At 41.7% G+C, this 25,091-nt stretch overlaps 2 protein-coding genes across 2 annotated transcripts in view; one reads left to right on the top strand and one right to left on the bottom strand.

Annotated features, from left to right (window-relative positions):
* The window catches only part of LOC149857070 (hepatocyte nuclear factor 4-beta-like), a 38,885-nt gene extending 30,443 nt beyond the window's left edge, over positions 1–8,442 (top strand). Inside the window, exons 8-10 of the mRNA XM_090062406.1 lie at positions 2,550–2,786; positions 4,044–4,157; positions 6,124–8,442. Of these exons, the coding sequence (XP_089918532.1) occupies positions 2,550–2,786; positions 4,044–4,157; positions 6,124–6,260 (488 nt within the window). The 3' untranslated portion in view covers positions 6,261–8,442. The remainder of the gene's footprint in view (positions 1–2,549; positions 2,787–4,043; positions 4,158–6,123) is intronic.
* Positions 8,443–9,084: 642 nt separating this feature from the next.
* ZDHHC7 (zDHHC palmitoyltransferase 7) overlaps positions 9,085–25,091 on the bottom strand; it is a 34,821-nt gene continuing 18,814 nt past the window's right edge. The window contains exons 4-8 of the mRNA XM_090062999.1: positions 22,173–22,297; positions 17,592–17,688; positions 15,859–15,940; positions 13,756–13,886; positions 9,085–11,397 (exon numbers count right to left, since the gene is read on the bottom strand). Coding sequence (XP_089919125.1) covers positions 11,221–11,397; positions 13,756–13,886; positions 15,859–15,940; positions 17,592–17,688; positions 22,173–22,297 — 612 coding nt within the window. The 3' untranslated portion in view covers positions 9,085–11,220. The remainder of the gene's footprint in view (positions 11,398–13,755; positions 13,887–15,858; positions 15,941–17,591; positions 17,689–22,172; positions 22,298–25,091) is intronic.

Here is a 25,091-nt window from a genome sequence, read left to right as displayed (position 1 = left end):
TGGCTTCTCAGCACAGTGCTGTACTCGCCGGGCTGCGTGGAGCATCTGACAGCTTGGCTTACTGGATAACCAGGGCGTGACGATATTTGAGGCTCAGAGCTGGCGTCTGGCCGGCTTGATGAGGGTGGAGGTTCAGGACCTGAATGAGGCAGAAGGTTTGCCTCCGCTGCCGCTCCTCTTGTAGCTGGCTTACCGGGCACCCCAAAAGGCAAGTTATGCAGGGCCAGGAACCCCTGGTGCAGCAAGCAGAGAGGGTGACTCAGTGAGATGGCTGTTGCTCTGGCGGGGTGAGGTTTCTGGCCCTGCGTGAGGCAGAAGCCAACCTACTGGGTTTTTTTTCTCCAGAGCATTTATTAGTGCACCTCTTGAAATGGATACACCAGGCAACCAGGAGGGACGTATTGAAACACAGAGGATGTGCAGGGAGACGGTTGCAAGAAAGCAGCACTCCGAGTTCCAGGTTGGGCACGTACCCCGCCGAAACCATCCTGTTTATGCATTTGATTTCACATCTAGCAAATGCAGTTAGCTGTGGGGCGGCTTCAGGAGGAAGGCTGAAGAGAGCAATATCGGGTGTCCAGGTCGCTTGGTGCTTCTCAAGATAAAATGCCCCTGCATAGCTGTGCCGGTCTAGCTGCCTATTCCCCCAGCGTTCACCTATCTGCGTGACTCACCTGATCTGTCACGGTAGCATCTGAACCCTTCCCATTGTACTGAATCTCATTGTACCTGCATGAACACAGAGCTGCAAAGAGATAACCAACCCCGAACCGGTTGCTTAGGGCTCTTTCAGTCCAAATGTCCCTCTAGGCCGGACCGCATGTGGTGGTCATGGAACATTTCCTCTTTGTTCAAGGAGAATTAACACTTATTTGCGCTTTTTTAAAGAGCAAAACATAAATGTCACCTTACTGATTAAACTGGAGGTGTGTTTCTAATTAGAAAGGAGACATGAAGACATTCTCCCCGACTTTTGGCGACCGTTGCTGACCTGAGTTGAAGATGCAGGTGTTTTTACTGGCTGTAACCAGTGCCATTTGTGTGTAACAGTGACATAATGTGAATATACACCCAGCTGTGACATCAACTGCAGACTGTACACCAGCGAGAGCAGCAGGCTGAATTTAGAGAGAGAGCTGAGACCCAAAACGGGTGCTGCAGCCTCAGGTTTTGGCACCACTGCAGGAAAGGAAAAGGTTTCGGTGTCGGAAGGTCCCTGCTTGCTCCTGCTTATGGAGAAAGCTAGAGAAGGACACCAGGTGAACCAGGCCTCCTTTCTTTGCCTTATCCTCTTGGGGATGGCTGATTTATCAAGGGGCCCTGGGACTCGATCACAGCTGGATACCTATTGCTATCATAGATTGAGGAACTGTGAGGCAAAGCCCTGATCTAGCTAGCTGGGGAAGCACTACGTCCATTTTACAGCTAGGAAAACAAGCGAGAGATGTATTTTTCTATGGACACTTACCTGTCACCATATGGTCCTTGTATTACATGATGGTCCCTTTAGCCATTTCTTGTGTCTGGAGGAACACAGACATGAAGCAACGCCCCTCAGGGTGCCTCCTTACTCCACCACTTATTCTGCTAGAGATACCGATCATCTAAGTGCCAGGCTCCTCACCCTACAAGTCCAGCAGTGTTTGTAAGCTGCTCAGTTTTTTGGGAATGTCTCAGCAACTCACTCTCCAGGCCACTACAAGAGGACAAGGTTATTAAGGAGTCATGGAGAATTGCAATGCACGTAAAGGTTGCATAAACATCATGCTCTGCAAAAAAGAAGGCAGATACCACAAGGTCCCTTGAGCTGTTGGCACAGCAGAATGCCTCCGTCCCACTCCAGGTTGCCCTGCGGTTGGGAAGTGCCTCTGCTCCAAGATTATTCATTGCCTCCTCTCTGCCCGGGACATGGTGGCCTCACAGAAGCAACCTCTGAACCACTCAACTTTACCTACAACACTTTGGTGAGACAGTTCAGGAACCCACATTCTCTGAGTGATTTGAGAGACACCGCCATCCTGATGAACACCAATCACTAAAAATCACAGCCAAGGTGTTTGAAAGGCAAGACAGGCTCCTGAATCCTTAAGTTTCAAAAGAAATGGCCTGCTTTTCTGAAGTGCTAAGCACGCCTTGCCTTCAGTGGGTTCAGCTGGGTGCTCAACCCTTCTGGGAAATCAGGCCATTTATTAAGAAGCAGACAAAAAATAATCAGAAGCTCCCATTAAAAAAACCCCAAAACTCTCCTTGCCTTTTGAGTGTTAATGGTTTCAGCCAGACATACCCACCTGACTCGAGCTTGTATTTTCCTACCACTCTTTCTTGACATTTTTTATCTTAATCAGATGTGAACTACTGACAGGTTACCAGTGAGCTGTCATATTACCTTGGAGGCGTCGCAACATGCAGTCTAAAAGATAGACGTTAAAAAAAGGTCACCTGTGTATAATCTTCTTTCCTCTACAGAGCCTGAATGACTCACAAGAGTTGTTCCAGCTTTGCCTCCGAATTGGATATAAATAGTTTATTGCCGTTCTTCTTTCTCCCAGATTGCAAAGGCCTGAGTGAGGCCAGGAAGGTGAAGAACATGCGATTCCAGGTACAGGTCAACCTGGAGGATTACATCAACGACCGGCAGTACGACTCACGAGGAAGGTTCAGCGACATCCTTCTCCTCCTGCCGCCGCTGCAGAGCATCACTTGGCAGATGATTGAACAGGTCCAGTTTGTGAAACTCTTTGGCGTGGCGCGGATTGACAGCTTGCTGCAGGAGATGCTTCTGGGAGGTAAGAGCCCCAGACTGAGCTGGGATCAAGCAAGCAATCATTTTGCTAGCAATGGATGGGGTTGCCACTGCTCTACAAGGGAGAGCACACTTATACATAGAGAAAATGGAAGAGTGGGGATTTTGGTAGTGATGTGGGGAGCAAAAGACCGAGGTTCAAGTCCCTGGCTCCAAAAAAGGGAGAGGAGCAACTTGTTCCTCGGTCTTTTGCATCTCGAATGGCCCAACCTGAGAGAGAGGGAGCTAGCAGTGTTAGTCCAAAGTCAAGCAGAAGGCAGGGCAGGATGGTTAGTCTTCACGATACCACCCTGTGCTGGCTTCCAACCAACTTCAGGCTGTGGCACATGGTCTAAAACCTTCCCAGGGAAAGTTTTGTAGAAATAGGTCAACTGAAAGGATGCCATCACTGCCTCGGCAAAAAAACATTTTGGTGTTGGCAAAAGCTGCAGATTTAAGCATGTTCTGACTGGCTCAGCTGTTTCCCATGTGCCTTGACAAGGGCACATTTCAAAAGCTATTAACACTAGCACCAGCTCCAGAACTGTTTTAGGAGAGGCTCAGGAAACTCTTCAGACTTACGCCTAGTATCAAAGACCCCTCAAGGCCTTGTCACCATCAGGTGTACATGTGCATAGCTCTGTTGATGTGGCTTGAACTCCGGTGATTCACGCCAGCTGAGCACCTGCCCTTGCATCATAAACTGAGATCACTTGCAGGGAACTATTCATGCAAAGAGTTGTAACCTCGCGGGAGCGTCCTACGCCGAGCCGATGCCAACGTAGCTGCCAATGGTGACTCGTTTGCAACCAAACCAGTGGGAATACACAGTTCAGCTCTTCGGTTAGACTGGGTGTACCTACACCACCGCCAGATGGTTGCTGGGGAGTGACACGACGAAGCATGGCATGCCTGCTCCATGCACGTAGAGGCTGCTGGCTTGGTGTAGCACTGGATACATGCCTTGGAGCTGTAGCTGCACTCATTTCCGGGCCTTGCATCTGCAGCGAGGGCACACTGTGCATCACGGCAGCACTCCAAGGCTTTGTCTGGATGGGTTGGAGATAAAGCCTAGGTGAACAGTCCCAGCTACTTGCCATGAGGGCAGGGAGCACTAGGCAAGGGCAAAAACAACTAAGTAAGTGTGTCCAACCCACAAGCAGCTCTTCCACGTCAAAAATAGGGAAGACTCGTCATTGCAATGCTGCTGCTGGCTTCCCATTCAGTAACTGAGGGACTTCTCTTCCCTTCTTCTCTGCAGGGACCACTATTGATGTCCAGTACCAATCGGGACCTCCCAGTCTCTGCCTGGAGCCTCTTCCCGGACACGTCCTGCCAGGCAGCATGAGCTCTGTGATTCACGCACCTCCACACCGTAGGTGTCCACCTTCACGTTGGCTGTGGTGGGTGCAGAGGAGCGACCAGACGGGATGCTCTTTGCCCTATTTAATTTTGTTAATTGAAATAGCACGGTTGGAGTGTGGGGGTAAAATGGAGTCGGTTAAATGTCAGATCCAACCGGAAATGACAAAACAGGATTGCAGGTCTTTAGTGCCACTACTGAATTAAACCACCCCCCTGCTGCCAGCGGCCGTCTTGCCAAACTGAGACTTCAGACACAGGCCCGAGGCACAGCAGCATGACATCCTAACAGCATCAGCCTCCTCCTTCACTCTTCTCATTTTTTGTTTAAAATGAACATTCAAAACCAACTTCAAGCGATCAAATTTTTCATCATTTCCCCCCAGTGTATTTTTTTTCCAAGCTGTATGTTTTGGGCTCTTTTTTACTGCTTTGGATCTCTGGGGTTCAGTTTCCTGGCTGCAGTGACAAGGGCTAGAAAGCTATTTTTAAAATGAAAGATGAGCTGTCATGTAACCTGACTCCAGGAGTTGAAACTTTAAGATGACTGCTAAAATTTTGGGCTTCTTGGAATCTCGTTTATATGGGTAAAAGTTGAATAAGGAAAGGCCACAAAGTAGTGCCTGTAGTTAGTACAGTGTCTGTGTTGAACGTGAAGTAGCTAATTTATTGTCAACAGAAGAAAAAAAGAGCGCAGCCTCCATCCCTTCCTAATGGGCATGGGCTTTGCAAAGCGCCCAGCAAACTTTTGTCCTCCCTTTTTAGCTTCTCACTGCTAGATAACTGATTTTCATATTCCTTTTGTGGTTGCTTAAGGCAGCTATTCATTATGCTGATGGACAACACTAATACAGCAGCAGTTAACATTTTCCATAGCGCAGACTTCAAATTTAATTGGATTTGGGGAGCTGCCCTCCCTGGTCTCACAAGCTTAATCCCCACCCTCCATCACAGTGATCAAATCACTCCTGTAGCACACCAGAGTAATATTTTAGTGTAGTTTTAGCTCTTTTTCATGGTGCTTAGCAGCTGAGTGAGCCAGCACCATGAGAAGTCTACGTTCTGGAGACCACCCAGGGTCGGGCACTTTAATTAGCGATCAGCACTTGGTGAAAATGTTTTTCCTTTGTCAAAAGGCTGCGTATGTGAAAGGCAGCGTAGTACATTGCTGGGGAAAAAGTCTGAATTGTCCACACCTTTCACCGGGCCCAGAAATGGTAAATGAACCCCTGCATTTGGCAGGGAATCTGGCCCCGTCGCTCCATGTAGCGGGCAACAGTCAATCCTTCTGGATTATGGTGCATGTGTGAAAGGTTTATATGGCCAGAGGGTGGAAGGCCTGGGCAGCCTCCATACTCTTGCCTAATCATGCGTGTCCAAGGTCTCTCCCTCCTACAGCCCTTCTTTTTTATTCTTATTTTTTTTAAGACTAATTCCAGGGAAGTGCCAGGTTCACTTCCTTTCTCTGGTACAGGCATATGCAGCTTCGTCTGTCTGTGCCCCAGTTTCCCCCTTCGTGCAATAAAGATAATGACAGCAGTCTTCTCTGCAAAAGGCTGCAAGAGCTACTGTTAGAAAGCAGTAGGTATTATTAAAATGGGGATAATAGCATTTTCCTACTTCACAGAGGTAGCATGAGGATAGAGCTGTAAAAAGCAGCGATGTTCAGACACTGCAGGAATCAGTGCAATATAAGATGAGTCACTCCATTCAGGAGTGCTTCAGGCAAGATATGATATAGGGCAGCGAGTAGTGGGTTGTGCATTACCCAGTAAAAATACTAAGGCTATTTTAGACATAAAACCAACAAAGCCAATTGAGGATAGCTAGGAAAACCTGAGCTGACCCACTGAATTTGGTGCTCTTTGCAAACTCGCATCCTGATTCTCGTGACTCGCCTCTGGGGTCTGTAATCAGCTGCCGTCTAGTCACTTCAGTGTACGTTTTAATTCTGCATTTGCTTCTTTTCTCCCCTGCAGCATCTCCTGAAACTTCCCTCCCTTCTCCTTCTACCAGCACAGGAAGCGAGGATTACAAGCTAGGCCCAGGCGCCGTGCCTGAGGCCGTAGTGCAGCTGCTGCCGCAGACAGTGATACCAAAGCAGGAGATCTTATAAAAGGGGCAGGAAGATGCCAAGAAAAATACCAAGGCCCCCCGTGGAGCTAGAGACCAACCACTGCTTTCTGCAGTGCAATTGCCTGCTTTTAACAAGATTGCGTAACACTGCACCTCACCCGTCACCCTCTTTACAGAAGCAGCTCAGACATGAATCTGTTATTCATTTTAGTGGAACCAGGACTGGAAAGCTTCTTGATGCAGACTTTTCACTTCACCTAGCGCCGTAGGGCCATCACCTCATGGGGCCTTTATGCACTTCTGTAATAAAAATATATATAACTTGCTGGTCGCCCTCAAATTGGCAATATGAAGTCTGTTTATTAAAAATAGTACACTCCCATCTCCCCTGCTGCAAGTCGAGCTAAATGAAGAAGCCTGGCTGTAGTGCGCTTCAAATGCATAGGAGGAATCAAAACTTCCTTATCCCACGGACCTGGTATTGTAGCAGTTTTTATGCTGCGGTTTACTAACGTATAATGCTAGTGAATTATTATTCATAAACCTTACTTTGATGCGATTCGGAATGCCATGGTCTCAACAATGCAGTCATTTGTTCCATATCTTAATGAGCAGAGTCTATATTTAGTCTTTAAAAGCATCCAGAGGAAGGGTAAAAAGTGTGCTTTATTTTGATCCTGAATCAAGCCTACTGCGCTCTATGGAAGGAAAGACGAGTTTCTCTCTCTAGAATCAAACTAACTGCAGTTCCGCACTTGCAATGCTGCTTTTACCTATGCAACATGCTGTCGAGACTGTTAAGCAGGACTTCTGTGCATCAAAGTATCGTAGGTACTACTTCAATTACGCAGGGGTGAGTAAGCTTATGGAACCACCTTTGAAAGGCAGGTTGACAGATTTGGCAAATTATTCTCTGGTATGCTCTCTTTTTCAGACCAACTCAACAGAGTTTATTAACTGTATTACGTTAAACAATATTCATTGCAACATAGTAGCACAAAGCCTAGCATGCTAAGTGTGGAGAAATTCTATTAGCCAAAGGATTTAACAAAACACTTGGGTTCACCACGATGCAACTACTTCCAGCCTTCCAAGTATTTAATTTTTTTTTTTTTTTTTTTTTTTTAAAAAGAAACAGCTCTAGACTACCTTATTTGCCTGCTTCAATTGCCTGGTACTACAGTAGGGCTGAGGACAGAAGTTACACATAAAGCCGTTTAAGTGACCAGAAACCAGTTTAAACCTGGAACAGAAGTTCAGTGTGCATAAACCAGTTTCAAAATGGCTGAAATTAGTTTAAAATAAACCTGATTGAATGTACTTCTGATTTAGGTCTTACTGGTTTATGCAAGTCCTGCCCCAGACCCAGCCACAATGGGTTTATTTTTGTTAAGGTCGATGAATTCATTGACCTTGACTGAAGGAGCTTCGCTAGGCTTTTAGTTACAATACAAGAGCAGCTAAGAGGATTCTTTCCTGCTCTGTGACCTTGGATAACTCTTTAAAGCCTCATCTCTTTTCTCCCAAAATGCAAGAGGGATAAACGACCACAGCCACGAGTAGTAGTTCACGTACGCTCAGAAAGCCCTTCAGGCTCCTAGGATGGAGGACATAAAGTCTGTCAATCAATGAGACTGCATTTCCTCTCTGGTTGAAGCTTCAGCAAAACATCTCTTGTCAAGTGCATGACAAATGCCCATTGTTACAACAGTTACTGGGATGGTTTAAAGAACATTGCCTACCATTGGAAAGAATGTCGTTTCTCCTGTTTTCACGCATGGTTTTCAGGTCTTCCCTAGCGCTTCAGAATAAGGGTATTGAAGGATTAAATGCCAACCATGTTCAAAAGTTGCAGCATGTGCATTTTACTTGTTGGTCAAAATGGGGCTAAAACTATAAGGTGACAGATAACTGATTTAAAACATATGCATTTGGAAAAAAAATCCTGCAGCAACATTTTTTTCATAGTGGGGGGGAAAAGGCGTCATCTTGTATCAACATAGCAATTTTCCCCATGTATGTTCTTTGATTTAAGGAAAATGAGTGCACTGAAATAAATATGCTGTACCTAAATATAAACCTATAACATTAATCATGCCATTTTAAAAAGCTGTGCCATATTACTGAATTAAAGCTCAAATGGACAGGGTATGAGTTCAGATTGGTTTCATTTGTTTTGGTGACTCACATTAGTATCAAGCTGTTCAAGTGGCCACACCAAATACAGTGTGATCATTCACCTCCAACTGCCCATAGCTCCACTTGGGTTTTGCTTGCATTTAGCTAAATATTGGCAGTAGTGCATCATGCCAACTACAATGAGGAGCTCCAAAACCCGTGGCCATGAAAGATGTATTTCATGAAGAAAATAGATTACGATGGAAATATCATCCCATTTTACCTGAATACGTAACACCAAAGCATGTGAAGTTTTACAGAATTCAGCAAGAATGATCTGATTCTAGAGAAGATTAAGGCTGCAGGAGTTCAACATGACAGCACCTGATGCATATACAATATAGACGACAATTAGCTATATATTAGCACTCCAGTACACCCAGATACAGCAGCTTCTCCCTTGGCCAACACTGGGTAGCTATGAAGCTGAACACATTAGTACAGTCTGCTTACACACTCTTAAAGTGAGTAATGTTCTTAATTTGACACGTCGATCATTATTTAATGCGTGTGCTTCACTGCACAATCTCTTAGGGAATTTAATAAATACCTATTGAGTTTCAACAGCCAGAAACACAGCCCTTGCCTGGATGATCTTGTAAACCTAAACAAGCAGATAAGAAAAAAAAAAAGAAAAGAAAAGAAAAAAAAGATGACAGATAACAAAGATAGGGAGTGGAGATTAATCCATGTTAAGACTTCCAATTCATTACTTTATTTTTACATTAAAAAATTACAATGCAACACAGGCTTGAAGACCCAAGTGAACTTGATTTCATACACGCATACGCACACACACGCACACACTTGCTAAGTCACAGAAGTTCAACGGCTTGAAGTGATAGGTTCATTTCTTCATCAGTTTATTTCATTAAAGACTATACACGCTAAAAGCCTCATGACAAAGCCAGATACAACATTGTTTTCCCCAATCTTTATGGAAGGTGTGCAACTGCATATGCAAAGATTCTTGTGGAATGCCCAACTTTCCCCTCATTTACATGATACATGTAACCGTGTTCCTCTGGCTGCAGTTTTGTTGGCTATGTCAGTCTGGAAATTTTCTGGTTTTATGCATTTACTTATACATATTCTGAAGTATTGCAGTTTTGTTCATTGAGCCATGATACACTGAATGGATCCCTTAAGTCAATTCACCTGCACCATGGCATAAGACCTGGTGGTAGAGTCAGTACGACTTTATTTCCGTGCACCTTCAGATGGCATTTAAATTAAGAAATAAATCACCAGGTAAAGAAAGAGTATTTGTGGTCTGAATGCAACATTACTAATGAAAGATCGTTAAGCATGTCATACTGCCTGAGGTGGGACACGATTGCTGATGCTCCTGGCAGAGCAAAAACAAAAGCTGGACAAGTTTAAGGCAAGTCCCAGAACAGGGAGCTCGTTACTCTCCAGGCACCGATTCAAGCTATGCATCAAGGCTCCTGTTTTATCCTTTGTGCTGTGGATAATTAAAAGTAACCATATAAAAATTCTTCTATACATAGTGTTTTGCTAACTCCCTTTCAGCTGAGTTTCATTACTTGCAGGTTGCATTTTGACACTTGCAGATTTACAAACACATCTTAGCACTACTAGTATTTGTCAGGCCCACAAAAAGCAGTTATGTTTCTACATTGCTCGTTCCTTTTGTTCAGCAGCAGTTTGGGTTGGAAAATATGGTTCAATGTAAAATTTTAGCTTGTGCCATGGATTGCTCTTTACGCTTGGCTTTCTTGCCCTTGTGCCAAAGGAGGGCCGGGGATTACACTCCTTTGCTCTGAAGGAAGCCTCCCTCCTCTCAGTGACTGGCATATTGTCTATCAGCTTCTGCTCCCGTGACAAAATTTGTACAATAAAAATAAAGAGGGCAAAGCAGGACCTTAACAAGAATGATTGTTCTTTGGATCAAGTTCCTTCCATCTGCAATACATTCATTTTAATCCCACAGGAGGATGTAGCTGGTCCCTCTTTTCCCTGCACATAGGACGAGATACCATCCTCACATACCCATGAGTTCCTTTAGAGTCGATGCGCTGAGAACTGGAGATGCATATCTGAGGGCAGAAGTTTGCCCACAGGTTAAGTTAAAAAAAAAAAAAAAATCTGATTACTGCACATTTAGAACTTACCTAAATGCATCTAAGATTAATACTGCCAAATACGAGACATGCTATTGAGAGTCTGGGAAGACATTTGGCAGAACACTGAGGAGAGCATCTGACATGGTTATGTTGCCAGTGCGTAAGTCTCTAATAATTAGCATACATGGAGCATACACTTGAAGAGGGACATGAGAAGAGCTTTGTCTATTAGGAGACATAGAAATGTAAAAGAAAGTTTCGTAAACCATTGTTCCCTGAAAAAACTCCTGGATTTAGAAGGCTTCGTCTCATGTGAGATTGGCTTCCACCATAAATACTTGATCTCATGATTGATAAGTGCGCCCCCGGTCCATAATTTTATAAAACGCATAGGTAATTCCCCAAACATTTGTCAAATAAAAAGTGTTTGAACAAAGAAAAAAAAAGCATAATTAATTCCATAAAATAATAAGTTACAGTAGTATGACAACATTTTGGCTTCTTTAGTGTGGTCGCACGCCTTTCGTTTGTCATCTTGCTGAAAGACCACTACAGCATCCAGTTTACGTTTCTAAAAGTTAATGAGATGTCTGTGACTATAAATGTATAAAACTCTGCTTGCTACAAGCAAATGTCCCGTTTCAGTTGGTCACAGATTATATGCAGACAGCCTTTTTGGGCCCCAAAATAAATATTAGAGAGCATTCTTGCACGTTCCAGCATGAATAGGCAAACTCAGACAGAAAACTCCGGTCCTCCTTTCTTTGCTCTCAGGAGAAGTCGCCTGATTCGAAACCCTGCAAAAGGATTGATCCACAGGAGCGATGGCTGACCGCCAAAGACAGACTTCATCCCTTCCCATCGTAGCCTCCGCTCCCAGGTTGGCTTTTCACTCTTCAGCCTTTCAATCTCCTACACACAAATAAAAATGCAGTTACCTACTGAAAGTCTGCTGCTGCACTTCACTTCTTTCCAGCTCCTGAAACTGGATGCTATTTTGAAATCAGCTGGGGAGGGGAAGGTCCTACAGCCTTAGACTACATATCAAAGATCACAGCAGCAGCAAAGCTAGCTAAGTAGGTGCAATGCTCTGAAAAACATTCCATATTTTTACAACAGATTCACTTTAAAAAGACTTGTATGACAGGAGTACAATATTATGACAATGAGATTACAGCCAGCATGAAAAGATAATTCATCCTGACAAAGCACAAGATTTATGTCGCTCATCTCAGTTCTGGATAAAGGGACTCCATTCTTCAACACAAGTAAACAGAAAGGAGTTATTTCAGCTCAGTCCCACGACTATGTTCACGTCAGCTTCCCTCCCCCAAAACTGCCAGTCCTGGCTTTGGAGAAGCCCACGTTCAAAGCCACAGAGATTTTGCAGAGTCAGAACTAAAATGCAACTACTAAGCTGTGTAGTTGTTAGGCATATCTGAGTGCCACGTGCCTTGCTCTAGCTAGGACAAGTTTTTGAATGCTGAATTTTACTTTTAGTTACCCCACCTCCCAATCACACACAAAAAGAATTTAAAAACAAATAAAATAGTTTATTAGGCCCGAAATTCCAGAACAATGAAATAATAAATCTATTTGCTCAAAATGGGGAAAAACAAGTGGGCTTTCTACTCTTTGAACAAATTACCTTGTACAACTGAGACTATGAAGATGATAAATGTGATATACAGTGTACAGCTACTCCTCGCTTAACGTCGTAGTTATGTTCTTGAACAATACAACTAAGCGAAACGATGTTAAGTGAATGCAGTTACATCACAGTAGTTACCTTCTAGCAGGTGGCGGCCCAACAACATTTTAACCGAACATTGCACGACTTTAAACGAGTATGTTCTCTAATACGTCAGTGAGAATAACAAAATAACATTAACCAGGATGATATTAAGTGAGGAGTACCTGTATATGTAATTACCCATCCACCTATTCACACACACAATGCATGTACACTATCCTAGCTATGTAAGAGTAAGAAGGGTTTAGCTGAAGTGCATAGCAAGGTGTGATACATCAGGTTATGCAGGGTTTTGGATGAAGAGGGGCTTTGTTATGGTACTAGCAGCAGATTCACACCAGGGAGCTTAATCGGTGGTGGTAGCCCACAGGATCCCTCCTACCCCCTTTTCCCTCTCGCACTTTGCTCCAAAAGCAGCTGGCTAACACATTACTTTATATGCAATGCAGCCAGATGCATATGAATATATATGGAAACTAATTAGTGATACTGCCTTGATTAGGAAGAAATAGGATCATCTCTTACTGAGCGGGGATGGAGCACAGCACACTTCAGTATTTATAACTTGTTGAATATACTGCATAGTTATAAAATGCTGTTGCAAACAAAGGTGTAACGGCAAACCAAGCAACAGGTACCAGAAAAAAAATGTCAAGTCCGACCTAGATGCACAACATGCAAGAAATCTGTGCTTATTGCTAATTTGTTAATGAATCTAGGCAAAAAAGAGATAGGCATTCCAGTAAGAACCTTTACTGCAGCTACTCAAACTGCAGCTTCACTTGCAAATGTTTTACTTCAATAATTTATGCACTCGTTTCCCATTAAAGGGTACTGTTTACCTTTTTGTTTCTTTTGGTAGAGCACAGAGCTATTCAATATTTAAGTATGTTACCACAGCAGCAGCAACCAAGGAAGTTCAGAACATTAAACTGGATTCCCTGTATTTCAGTGGATTCACACTGGAAGACATTTCTCTCAAAAGTTAAAAATGCATTGCTAATCTGAGTTTAGCACACTATTTCCTCATTGTACTGATTTACATTTTTTTTTTTTTTACACGCATTTTTTTAAACTGTTGAGTGACTATCTAAATCCAGTACAACAAGGAAATACAGTGCTAATCTCAGGTTAGCTGTGCTACTTGTACCTCTATGGAAAGTCACCTTGTGGTGACATGCTAAGGTGTACAGGCAAGTTTTCAAGAGTGTTACAGATTTAAGGAGCACAAACCACAAAAAGTCAGATCAATGAACTTGTATAGCTTGTATTCCACAACAGCTCCGAGGTTCCCAACCATTTCAACTGAGAGCAGTATGCAGGAAAAGTAGATTGCGAAAGAAGCTTACACACCTGGTAATAAGCACACACTTTTTCCAATTAATGGGGTCATGAGGAATGAGACAGAAACCTTTAAATGTTTTTCAGCCTGAAAGGTCCCCCATCAGACACTAATAAAGCTGAATCAAGACTTCTAATAAAGTTATTATGTCAAACAAGGGAAGTAAAAGTTTTACCGTTTCGTCATTGCATATTGAATGGATTTGGGTGCCAAACATAACTGCAGTGAAAGTGAGAAACAGAAAACCCTCAAGGCACAAGAAGATCATCAGGATCACAGTTACAGGCGGGGAGAAGTCACTGCATTCTGTGAAGACGGTAAACTCAGTTATAAAGAAGTCATAGCAAACGCATGTGAACGTAGCAACCCAAAACAGTAGTCCCCTCCACCCCTCTTCAGATCAGTAATAAAAACCACAGATCAGCTTCTGTTGAGATTACACCAACTTTTTCCTCTCTCTGGAGGTACAGGCACAGACAATTATATTTACTATTCGAAGAGATAACATTTTAAAAATGTATTATAAAATGACTGCGCTTCTGCACTGTCAGAAAGCACGCTGCACTGCATCACTCTGTGCTTGCCTTAGTATAACCCAAAGGCTGAGCAAGCTGAAAGCAAAAAAGTGTCCGCGTGCATGACCTACTGTCAACCATTAGTCAAGGCTATATACACAGTACCGGATACAGAGTGGAAGTGAAGGAGAGCTCAACGCAAATTCAGTACATGACGGGAGCTACAGAAACACAAACACCACCTGTCTAATGTATATAGATCAGGCTGTTCCACTTGCTCCTACATTTTGCTTGCCCGGTCTGGTACTGAAAATAAGCTGACTTAAATCAGAAACTGTTCCAAGTCTCACACTTCAACTGGCTATTTGGTTCTGTCAGTCAGACAAGGAAGGATTTGGATGACATATGTAAGAGGCTGGGATTTTAAGGGGAAACATGTCTATAGTGTGAAGAATCTTGCCTTCCTGCGGGAAAAATGGTGGGAGACCATCAATGGATTCAACCTGATCCTATTCAGTAAACTGCAGTTGTAAACATTACAAAAAATATATATATCTTCCATACTCCTGTTGAGGAGCTAAAAATATAATAATTTGATTTGGGAGTGAAGAACAGAAAGGAAACTGTTCATGAATTTCTGAGGCCAGAAGAGACTATTATAACCATCTAGATCACCAGCCTACATAACACAGACCATACTAGGGTCAGTAATTCCTGCATCAATCCTTCAAAACCTGGTTAAGCTATAGCATAATTTGACACGCCTTATTTTCTAGGCTGGCTTTGAGCAGCTTCAGCTTCTAACTACTGAGTCCTGTGTTTTCAATCTGTTGGTTTAAAGAGCCCTCTATCACAAGTCTCCTCCCCAGACAGACATTTGTAACACCATCATGCTTATTCTTGACTTTGAATGGAAAATAATAATGAACTATACAGAAACATTTCAAACAGTTTTCTCATGCTGTGTAGAAAGAGATTGACGGCAAAGACTGGAGTTTAAATTCTCATGAATTTCAGGCATTTGCTTGTCTGGAATTTATTAACAGACCCCCCCCGCCATGATTTCATCACTGAGAAAACTGCTAAAAGTAACAATTTATTCACAGCGTGCGTGAAAACACTGGCGATAACACAGCAGCTTGCACAGGTTTCCCTGGAGATGTGCCAAGAACATTTCCAGTTGTTTAATATATGCAAATAAAAACAGATGAGAAACAAAATTTATGCGTGCAAGGCTGAAGACAGACATAGGTCTGAACGCCCACTCCCCTGGGCTCAGTGGGTTAGCCCCCAAGACCTCCCCATTACTAGGATCCACATTAAAGGGCTATCGCTAGAGCAGGGGTGAAGCAAAGTGATTACTCAGCAGAACTTGAAAAACCATCCTGCCACCACTATGGTTCCTGGTATTTGGGCAATGACCCTTCCAGCAGATCTTGAAATGTCAGCATCTTGACATTCCCTCAGGTATCCGACCCTCCAAAAACCACAACTTCTTGGTGCACTAGAGCATTATAACGGAGAACAAGGAAGAGCAGGCAAATTCCAACTAAGACCCTGCTTCACAAGATATAAACTGGCTACCACGTATCAGCAAGAGAGACTTGAAAATAGTCAAAATATGTTATACTGCATGGTTGGAAAAAACTCAGAATATTTCACAGTTAGGGCTGAATGCAAATAACGTGCAGTTTTTCTTTTTTTTTTTTATATATATTTCAAATGTTACTTGATTATAGCAGTACAAGTAAATACATGCTTACCAATCCACTGTCCTCTGACACAAGAGAAAAACTGAAACCCACACAGTATGAGTGCATGAGCTGATATTAGGGCTATATACATCTGAAAATAAGAAAGAAGGGTTAGTTTTGACAGTTGTCATAGGAATCCAGATATTCCAGACTACCTTTCTTCCCCAGGAGGAGCCATACTTGGACATAGTCTGAGTTTTAAAGGGAGCAAAATGAAGTTGCATCAATCCTAGTGCTATTAAAATTAAACTTATGTATGCTGCGACAAAGTGAAATCCATTGGACTTCCAACCCACCACTCAGAGCAGGACCAGCCCCAACTAGATCATCCCAGCCAAGGCTTTGTCTAGTCGGGTCTTCAAAACCTCCAAGGATGGAGAGTTCACTGCCTCTCTGGGTAACCTGTTCCAGTGTTTTACTACCCTCCTAGTGAGAAAATTCTTCCTAATATCTAACCTCAACTCCCCTTGCTGCAGCTGGAGCCCACTGCTCCTTATTCTGCCATCTGGCCCCAATGAGAACAGTCCAGCTCCATCCTCTTTGGAGCCACCCGTCAGGTGGCTGAAGACTGCTATTAAATCCCTTCTCAGTCTTCTCTTCTCCAAACTAAATAAGCCCAGTTCCCTCAGCCCCTCCTCGTAAGTCACATGCCCCAGTCCCCTTATCATTTCTGTTGTCCTCTGCTGGACTCTCTCCAATTTGCCCACATCCTTCTTAACTTCAAACACTTCATGCAAACACAGGTGAAAAATATCCATGACCAGTAGCATCTCCCAGACAATGAAACTGGCAGGGGAAGGGATGGGAGGTTAGTCAGCTGATGTATTGTCACTAAATACATTATACAGATGCTTAACACAGATGTGTCTGAGCTCTGCTGGGCTCAGACCCCTATTCCCTGAGGTTCGCATTTCCTACGGGATTTCTCCTCAACTGCAGGGGGGTGGTGGAGGAGAAGAGCGGTGGCCTTTCCCAAATGCCACCTACCTGCAGCACCCAAGCGAGATGCCAATCACCGTAACTCTGCGGAGCTGTCACCCAGCTCCTCTCTTGCTGAGGGCTGAAATAGTTAATGGCACTGCAATTATCGCTAGGCAGTCAAGTCAAAATCGTGTGAGAGCGGTTGCTCCAGTCTCACTGCAGATCTCTTTTGCTTTGGATTTGTCAAGTTCTTTGCATCCATTAACAGCCAGAGATTTTGCCCAAAGAGGATTGTTAAGCTATCATCTTCTGCAGAAAGGCGCCATCATGCTGTACCAATCTCTCAACCCCTGCTCCCAGGCATAATTATAGTATAAACTCTCCAAAACAGCCCTCCCCCCTCAACAATCCCCCAAAAGCTAGTAAACTATACTGTGCAGTACACCGCTACACCACAAAGAAGAATGCTATAATTTTGAACATCCCAAATAGGCAAGACAACAAGCAGATTTAACTCTGCAACTTGTAAGCATAAAATTAGTATAGTGTGGTATTTCTCAAACTGCAGGCTAGCAGTGAACTTTCAACAGGGTATGTGAGAAAGCACTAGGAAAGAATATGTGAAAGGGGAAATAAGGAACTGTTCTTCTTTTTCTTTTTAAGTCCTTCGGCTGTTGGAGAGACTACAGAATGGTCGTAGTGACAGAAGTGCTCCTTTTTTTTCTTTTATTATTCATAACGGGTATATGAAAGTGGCATAAAAGGGTAGCATTGAGACAAAGTAATGTCATGTTTAGAACCAGTTAATAGTTTTTACTCACCGTAAATAGCACAAAAAATCTCTGGTTTTTCTCTCCCACACAGTTATTCACCCATGGGCAGTGATGATCCATCTTTCGAATACATCGCTTGCAAATACTGAAGGGAAGAAATGTGCCCTTTTAATAAAAAAGTATTTCAAATTTCACTGTAAGGAACATCAAACTGTACATCTGAACAGCCAAAAAAAGATGTGGAGAACTCAATCAAAGCTGAAGAAAAGTAAAGCACTTGACTGGTTTTATCAATTGTGATGGTAATACATCAAATACTGTATTTTCTCCAGAAAAAGTTTTAGTCATTTAACTTCTGACTTTCAATCTGATCACATAGATAAGATATGTTTCCTGCACTAAAATGACTACTAGCATGTTCCAGAAATAGATAGAAATATATGCTGCAATGTGAAATGTCCCACAGTATAAAAAAAAAAAGATTTTTTTCATGAAAGTTGTGTAAGCAGAGCTTCAATCCTTTCCAGATTCAAGGTAAAAAGACAGCCAAAAACATTTGGCAGAAGGTTACTTGGTTAATTGGCACACGTTCATGCTAAAAATCCAGTTTATAATAGAGCAAAGCTGACCTATTATCTGCAAGCAGGGAGCCATGTTCAATCTCTCCAAACAGGTTTCACAGCTCTTTTAACTATCCATACAGCTCAGCAAATGCACAGACCATGGGTGCAGTCAAAATGTTTCATAAAGGACAGAGTCTATGCTTCCCCTGTCAGTTGTTGGGGGGGAGGGAGGGTTATATTCCCCAGAAAATAAGCAATGACATTATGTCATAAAATAATCCAGCCAGAACGAGCTTGTGATTTATCACATGTGTTCACAGGCAGTGTCTTTGCGGGTGCTGGATCGGCACCGTTAGGATATTTTATCGTTTTTGGCAGATGCACCAACAGCTCAGTTTCTTTAGGGTTGTGTCTATAGCCGTTTGCATCTTCTCCAACTCCTCTCCACACCTGCTGGCTGGCCATTTGGTGCTATATGGTTTATCAACCAACAGTTCTCTTAAAATCGAGTCCATCTGCAGCCTTTTCCAGCCAACCAAAAACTAAACTTCCCTACAAAACTGTTGCAAGATATGGCTAAGCTCCCCCAGACCAACTGTTTAATGTTTCTTTCATCTTCCTTCAGCAAATGTGAAGTAAGCCATATGGGCACAGTATAGCTTTTCCTGTGGAAGATTAAAAAAAAAAAAGTGAGTCTTTCGATTTTGGAAGGAAACAGCTTCTGGTCATAAATAAATGTATTCAAGCACTCAAAAATTCTTTTGTTTTTAGTATTTCTATACCATCCTCCAAAGGGGTGAGAAATTAAAGATACTTTACAAACCAGGCGGCAAGATAGTCTAAACTGCCACCAGAGCTGGACAAAATTGAAAAAGCACCCACTCCCCCTTCTACACCTAAGACAAGTCATCTACAAAGGAAGAGGGAGGAAAAACTGGAACAAAAGCTAAAAACAACTAAACCAACCCAAAACTGGTCCTACAAGAACACCACAGATTTAGCTTGGTTTGTCTGGGAGAAAGAAAATCAGAATATTTCAGAGGTAAGTACTCAAAAAGAATGAGCTACTGTACTGTCCCTGAAAATATCTGACCCAGCTTATCTATATACAGCTATAGATAAGTAGATAGATGTAGATATATCTGTGTATATATAGATATAGATGTATAGCTATGCACACACGTATATATGTTTGTTAAAAAGCAACACTAATTTCACACACACACACAGAAATATTTAGTGATTCTGCTTTTTTTGACAAAGACGCATCATAATTGCAAAATGCCCCCAAAAAAACTTTACAGGACATGGTAGTAGGCTGATGAGACCACAAAGTCTGTAAGATGGAAAGGAGTGATGAGGTCCATGGAGACTTTGCCAACTTTTACAAGTGCTTCTACCTCCCAAGACTCAGACACAGAAGAACCTGAAGAGCTTACAAGTCCTGAGAGCAGCAGGTTGGGGAAAAGAGTGTTTGACAATCCGCTCTTGGTTCACTGGTAATAAGCAAACCTTCTTCACCTTAAGGAGTAAGGAAGGGCACTTTGGTTGGAAACTAGAGCTTAATAATGTTTGCTGGGGACACAGTGAGCTAAATAGTTACAGGTTTTGGAAGGCAAGGAATTTGGGACTGAATTCCCATTAAATCCTCATTTGCAAGTCAATTCAACCTTCCTTGAATGTTGCGACTTCCTGGGGTGATACCAGATGTCCCGACTTCCTGGAGTGATACGATTCATTGAACCAACTGACTTTTTGGGCTAAATACTGTATTCCTATAAGTATTCTTACTCTGAAATTGGGATTTTTTGTTCAGACAAATGGTTTGTACAAGACAGGACTTCAAATTCTGTACTGATGTAATTGAGGCAAGCGATAAGAAACAAGTGTTTAAGACTGAGTTGAATGAGGTAGATTTCCCTTTGTTCAAGGCTGTGTACAAGTGCAATCAAAGCTCTGAGCAAATTTTCTGTTACTGAAAACCCGCTCTTCCACTTATAACCTGAGGCTTTTGAGAATTTTATTTTTAACTGTTGAATGCCAGGGATAATATTTCAGGCAACCCTAGTTTTTGATTTTAAGTACAGTAGACCCTTGCCAATTTGAACCCCCCTGTAACAAAGCATCTATAATATTAAACATATAAAACCCCATATACAGGGAGTCCAGAAACATTACTTCCAAACCTAGGATACAACTTATACATACATTAGGATATGGTGGAGGTTTTTTTTGGTGACCAGGCTGGAAGTCCATATACAAGTCCATATAAGTGTTCATATAAATGTAGGTCTACTGTCATGCAGATAACTTCACAGGAAAATAGACTGTTTAGAAGATGGTAAGAACCAAGAAGGCTGCAATGTGTTCTTTCCATTTGAAAACTAGCATTCAAGCTTTCCAAAATCCGAGTCCCTTTTTCCCCATCAATGAAAAAACAGTTTTAGGAGGAGCTTCCTCCTTAGCAGCGTAAGCCTGAAAATATGAATTTATCTTAAGATATCACATCTACAGCCTAAGGGAAATGCATTAAGTGGTGTCTCAACTGAAGGATTTTTCTTCCGTTTTGGGCAATTATGAAACTCTTTCTTCCACAAATAACTCCACTGTATAATAACCTTTCATAACTGCAATAACAGAAAAGGCACTTGCCTCAATGTCCTAAATCAAATTTACATTGTGGCAATGAAATGAAGCCTTTCGCAACAAAACTGGCTTCTTGAGAATTTACAGAGTCTCTTCTAGCAGGCTGTTTTAGACAATAATACCTTTCATTTTTTTCCTTCAAAGGATTATGAAAACCCATGAATGTTGACAGCATATTTAAATATCTACTTCTGTTATGTGGGACAGGTTTTTGTATAATGCTATCCCTGGAATATTGAGGCAGAAGTTAGAGGTATGATCTGGTAGCTTGTTTTTAGCTAGCCGGCCTGTCGATGTGAAATGTAATCTCCACATACAGAACAAACCCAATATTTAAAATGGTTAGTAGGGAGCAAGTAAAAAAAATACAATTAAAAAAAAAAAAATCAGTAATTTTACTCCAAAGCATGGGTTTAACAGCACCTACATACTAAATATGAGGTATGAATAACTGTAGTGTGCAAAGCCGGTTTTAAGTCAATGCTGCTGGCCAGCAAATGCTAAACTTCTGGGATTCAAACAGTATACCACTACACATCCATAAACTTTATAAAAAAGTGCATTATAAATATACACACATGCAGTTGTGTACAAAAAGCCATATACATAGTATGAATTTTTTTCACTGTCTCTTAGAAACACAAGGACAGATGCATTTAAATTAAATTTCCTGGGGGGTTGAACATTACAGGTGCTTCTAAGATGACTGCAACCTAACGAGGCCAGCAGAGTGAATTAAAAATAGATTTACTATACTTTATACAACATCCTAATCCAGGATTACTATAATCACTTCTTTCATTACTCAGAGCAGTCTCAAGTGACCTGAAGAACATTTCACTGCTTTAACAAAAAGTTTATGCATGCTGCATAGGAGAAAGCTGCTGATTCACATGCAATACCGATACAGGATCCTTTCAGGAGTGTCAGAAATAAAAAAAAACACAAAAAACAAACACATGCTAAAGCAACCAAATTAAATGTACTTGGTATTTTTTGTCCACAGTAGATGATAAATTAAAATGACTCCTGCAACCCAAGGGAAGTCTGGATACTAAATCTAAGGTTAAAACTGATTTATAAAAGATTCCTGATGACTTTTTACTTTAGCAGGAGTAGTAAAGAGTCACAGAACAGAACACAGAAGATAAAACCTTCTGGCTCAGCAACAAAATATGTTAAATCGTAATGAGATCCTTAAAAAAAAAAAAATCCGTAGGCTTTTCTTTCTTTCCCTATGCCGCTGTAAATTTCAGTTGGATATCTGATTTACAACTGTTGCGCGTTGTATAATCTGTAAACCAGCGGATCCACTTCCAGACACTTGACAGGGCCTGTTCATTAGCTATTTTGCAAAAAATAAAAATAAGGATTTCCAAGCAAAATCCTTCAAATGTGCATAACGAAGACAATGGCATACCTGCAATGGTGTGCACGTTCTGGTTTGATACTACAGCACTTGGGACATTTGTAGATGACTTCGCCTGGCTTCAGTTGCAAACTCTCCATGTATTCTTTAGTGGCATTCCCCTTGGGTACAGCCCCCTAAAATTAATGAAAGTGGGAGAAGAGAACATATTTTAAATTGGAAAAAAGAGAGCAGACTTTGCAGATCTGTCTCTTCAACAATTAATGAAGACATTAAATGCAATTTTTTTTCTTCTTTTGATTTATATGCCGCCCCCTTCCCAACAAAGGCGCGAGGGTGGGTTACAATAAGAAACCAAAGTAGTAATTTGTAAGAGCGGAGAACAAACAAGACCACTAAACAACCGTAAAGACAACCAGAATATCAGCATGAAACAGAAACCATGAAACAATATCCCAGTCTAGCTTTGTTTGCTAAATGCCTGCCCAAATAGGAAGAACCTCTTACAGTGCTTCTGAAAGATATCCAGGCTTGGGCTCTGGCAGGCTTTAATATTTTGTGAATTAATCCCATTGGAGCATGAACCTTATTTTTCTATTATGGAAACATACCAGCCATCTCTACAGATAGACTGTTTTCAAAAGAAGGTGGAATCTGTCAGACCAATATCCACATTCAGCTGTGCTTAAAGCAAAAGCTCTTATATTAAATATAAATCACACATCTCTAGTAAGGTTTTCCAACAGCTACATATGTAAAAAGAGGGCAGGGACAAGAAGTCAAAAGGGAATGCATTTTGTTACTTGCAAAAGCAAGCATTGCAGTCAGAATTCTTGCTTAAGGGTAAAATGATTTAAGTGAAAAACTTGGAAAAAGGGCAGGCCTCCTTTTAGCTACATATAACAGGTTAACAGCCATGAGGCTCCATAATGGGGGCCAGTCAGTTTTAAGAGCTACCAGGATACTCTTATAGGTTGTAGACTGGTTTGAAAAAGTTTTTAAATGTTTTTGCCCTCAAGGATTAATCGAACTGCTAACGATGGTATCAGAAGGATTTGTATGATTTTAATCAAGCAGGAGATGGCATCTATTTGTAAAAAGGGGTGGGTCACATGGTAGTCGCAACTCTCTCTGCCCAGTTTTCCAAAAGTGTAGGGGATTTTGTTAAACTTTGAAATCCACTGTATCAGAGCATGCTAAAACTGTGTTTTGTAGAATCCGACAGGTCATCGGGGTGTCATAAAGACCGGAGGCAATGGTAGAGTGGGCTGGGAGGTGATGCACTGCCAGCTTGGGTCTCACCTGACTCCATGTCAGTCTTTAGGATAGGGGTAGGGGCTTTGCAGCATAAGTGATATGAAACGGCTCCATGACTTTAGTTAAGTTTGAAAACTATCACTCTAGCGTAGTGATGATTTCCTGGATGGTGCAGAAAGAACGAGAGAAAGGATATTCTTTCAGAAGCCTTCACTTTCAACACTGGCAGACATTTTGATGCACATCCCTAAAATTAAGGACTAGTCTACATGGAGATGGCCTTGTGAAATATTTTAGGATATGAATTTATTCCATGCTATTTCTCTGTGTGGACATTTATTTCAGAGCATCTTTTTACAGCATAGCCCTGAATTGCCAGAAGCGTTTAAGCTATCTTCCTACGTAGACAAGTCCCTAGCAATATGGTGGTATTATTCGGGAAATTTAAAGAAACTCTTCTGGACAGAAAACAGCTCTGCCAGATCTGAAGTAGGCACTTCAGCTGTTAGAAAGAATGTTTCCCTAACACACATCCATTTGCAAGTGTTTCATATTCTTAAAGCTTGTGTAAAACTCAAGCACTGTTCCAATCAACTGCAGAGCGCATGCAAAAAATCTCAAGTTTCAGTTAAGTGGTGCTTCAAGCAGACCCATCAATGGGCACAGGCTGAAACAAGTTCTAATTACGCAATCATTCTGTGCTTCTCAAGTGTTTTTTGGGGTTTTTCTTGCAGAAGACTGCTCTTGTTCAAACTAGACTAGCTGGAGAGGAATTAGAAGTGCAGATCACTTGAGCAGAGACTACAGTAAAGTTAAGCCTTACAAAGTCATTGAGTTGTTTCTGGAAGAAACATTTACTATTTCATTAATTAATTAATTCAGAAGCTTAAGTATCAAAAATACTGGTGTCCTGGCCAACTGGCAGAATAGGAAACCCAAATGAATACGAATATGGTCTATTCCAGTTATACACAACTTGAGATTGTGTTTACAATTTTATTCTGTAGAGAGCTTTTAAAGAAATTCTAGCAGACAAATAAAACTACTCATATATAATAAATGGAGCAGTGAATACCTGTTAAAATGGATGGTAAAAAGCTGTAAACACTGCTCATGACGTTGGTATGCTTCAATCCAGACTTGAGATAATGGCCAACTCACCTTTAAGATGTTGATGTTATTTGAGAAGCCTCAATAAACTTCTTACTAAGGATGACATTTTAAAAAGGAAGCTAACTAGGCTCTAATTATCATACAAGAACTAATGTAGGAGTGGAATTTAATTTTTGACTGCTAATGATGAGCACAATAGCTAAGAGGCCCTGTTATTAGTATGGAAAGATAAGACCAGATCACCCAGATGGCCCCAAAACTACAGCTCTTAAATGTATTTACATTTCATTCAAACTTTTATGGTAGTAAAACAGTAGCACTGAGCTTCTACAGGGTGAACCTATTTTACAGAACAAAGAACAAATAAGTAAACCCCACTTAACATCAGACATTCACAATGGTAATGTCTAAATCAGAATTTGATTTATTTAATAGTTAAGATTGCCAAAGCAATTTTAGATTTCCTCTATACATTCCATTATACACCAGTAGCTATATATAAGCTTTTACAAGTTAATGTTAAGCAATGATACTGTGATAAAATTTTGTTTAAAAGTAAATCTATTTTCCCAGATTTGTAGAAAGCAAAAGCCATTCCTT

This window comes from Crocodylus siamensis, chromosome 9 (genome assembly GCF_052110815.1).
Source record: "Crocodylus siamensis isolate JL-2025a chromosome 9, ASM5211081v1, whole genome shotgun sequence".
Lineage (NCBI taxonomy): Eukaryota > Metazoa > Chordata > Crocodylia > Crocodylidae > Crocodylus > Crocodylus siamensis.
Note: the sequence above shows the minus strand (reverse complement) of the source record. Positions and strands in the feature narration are given on the sequence as shown.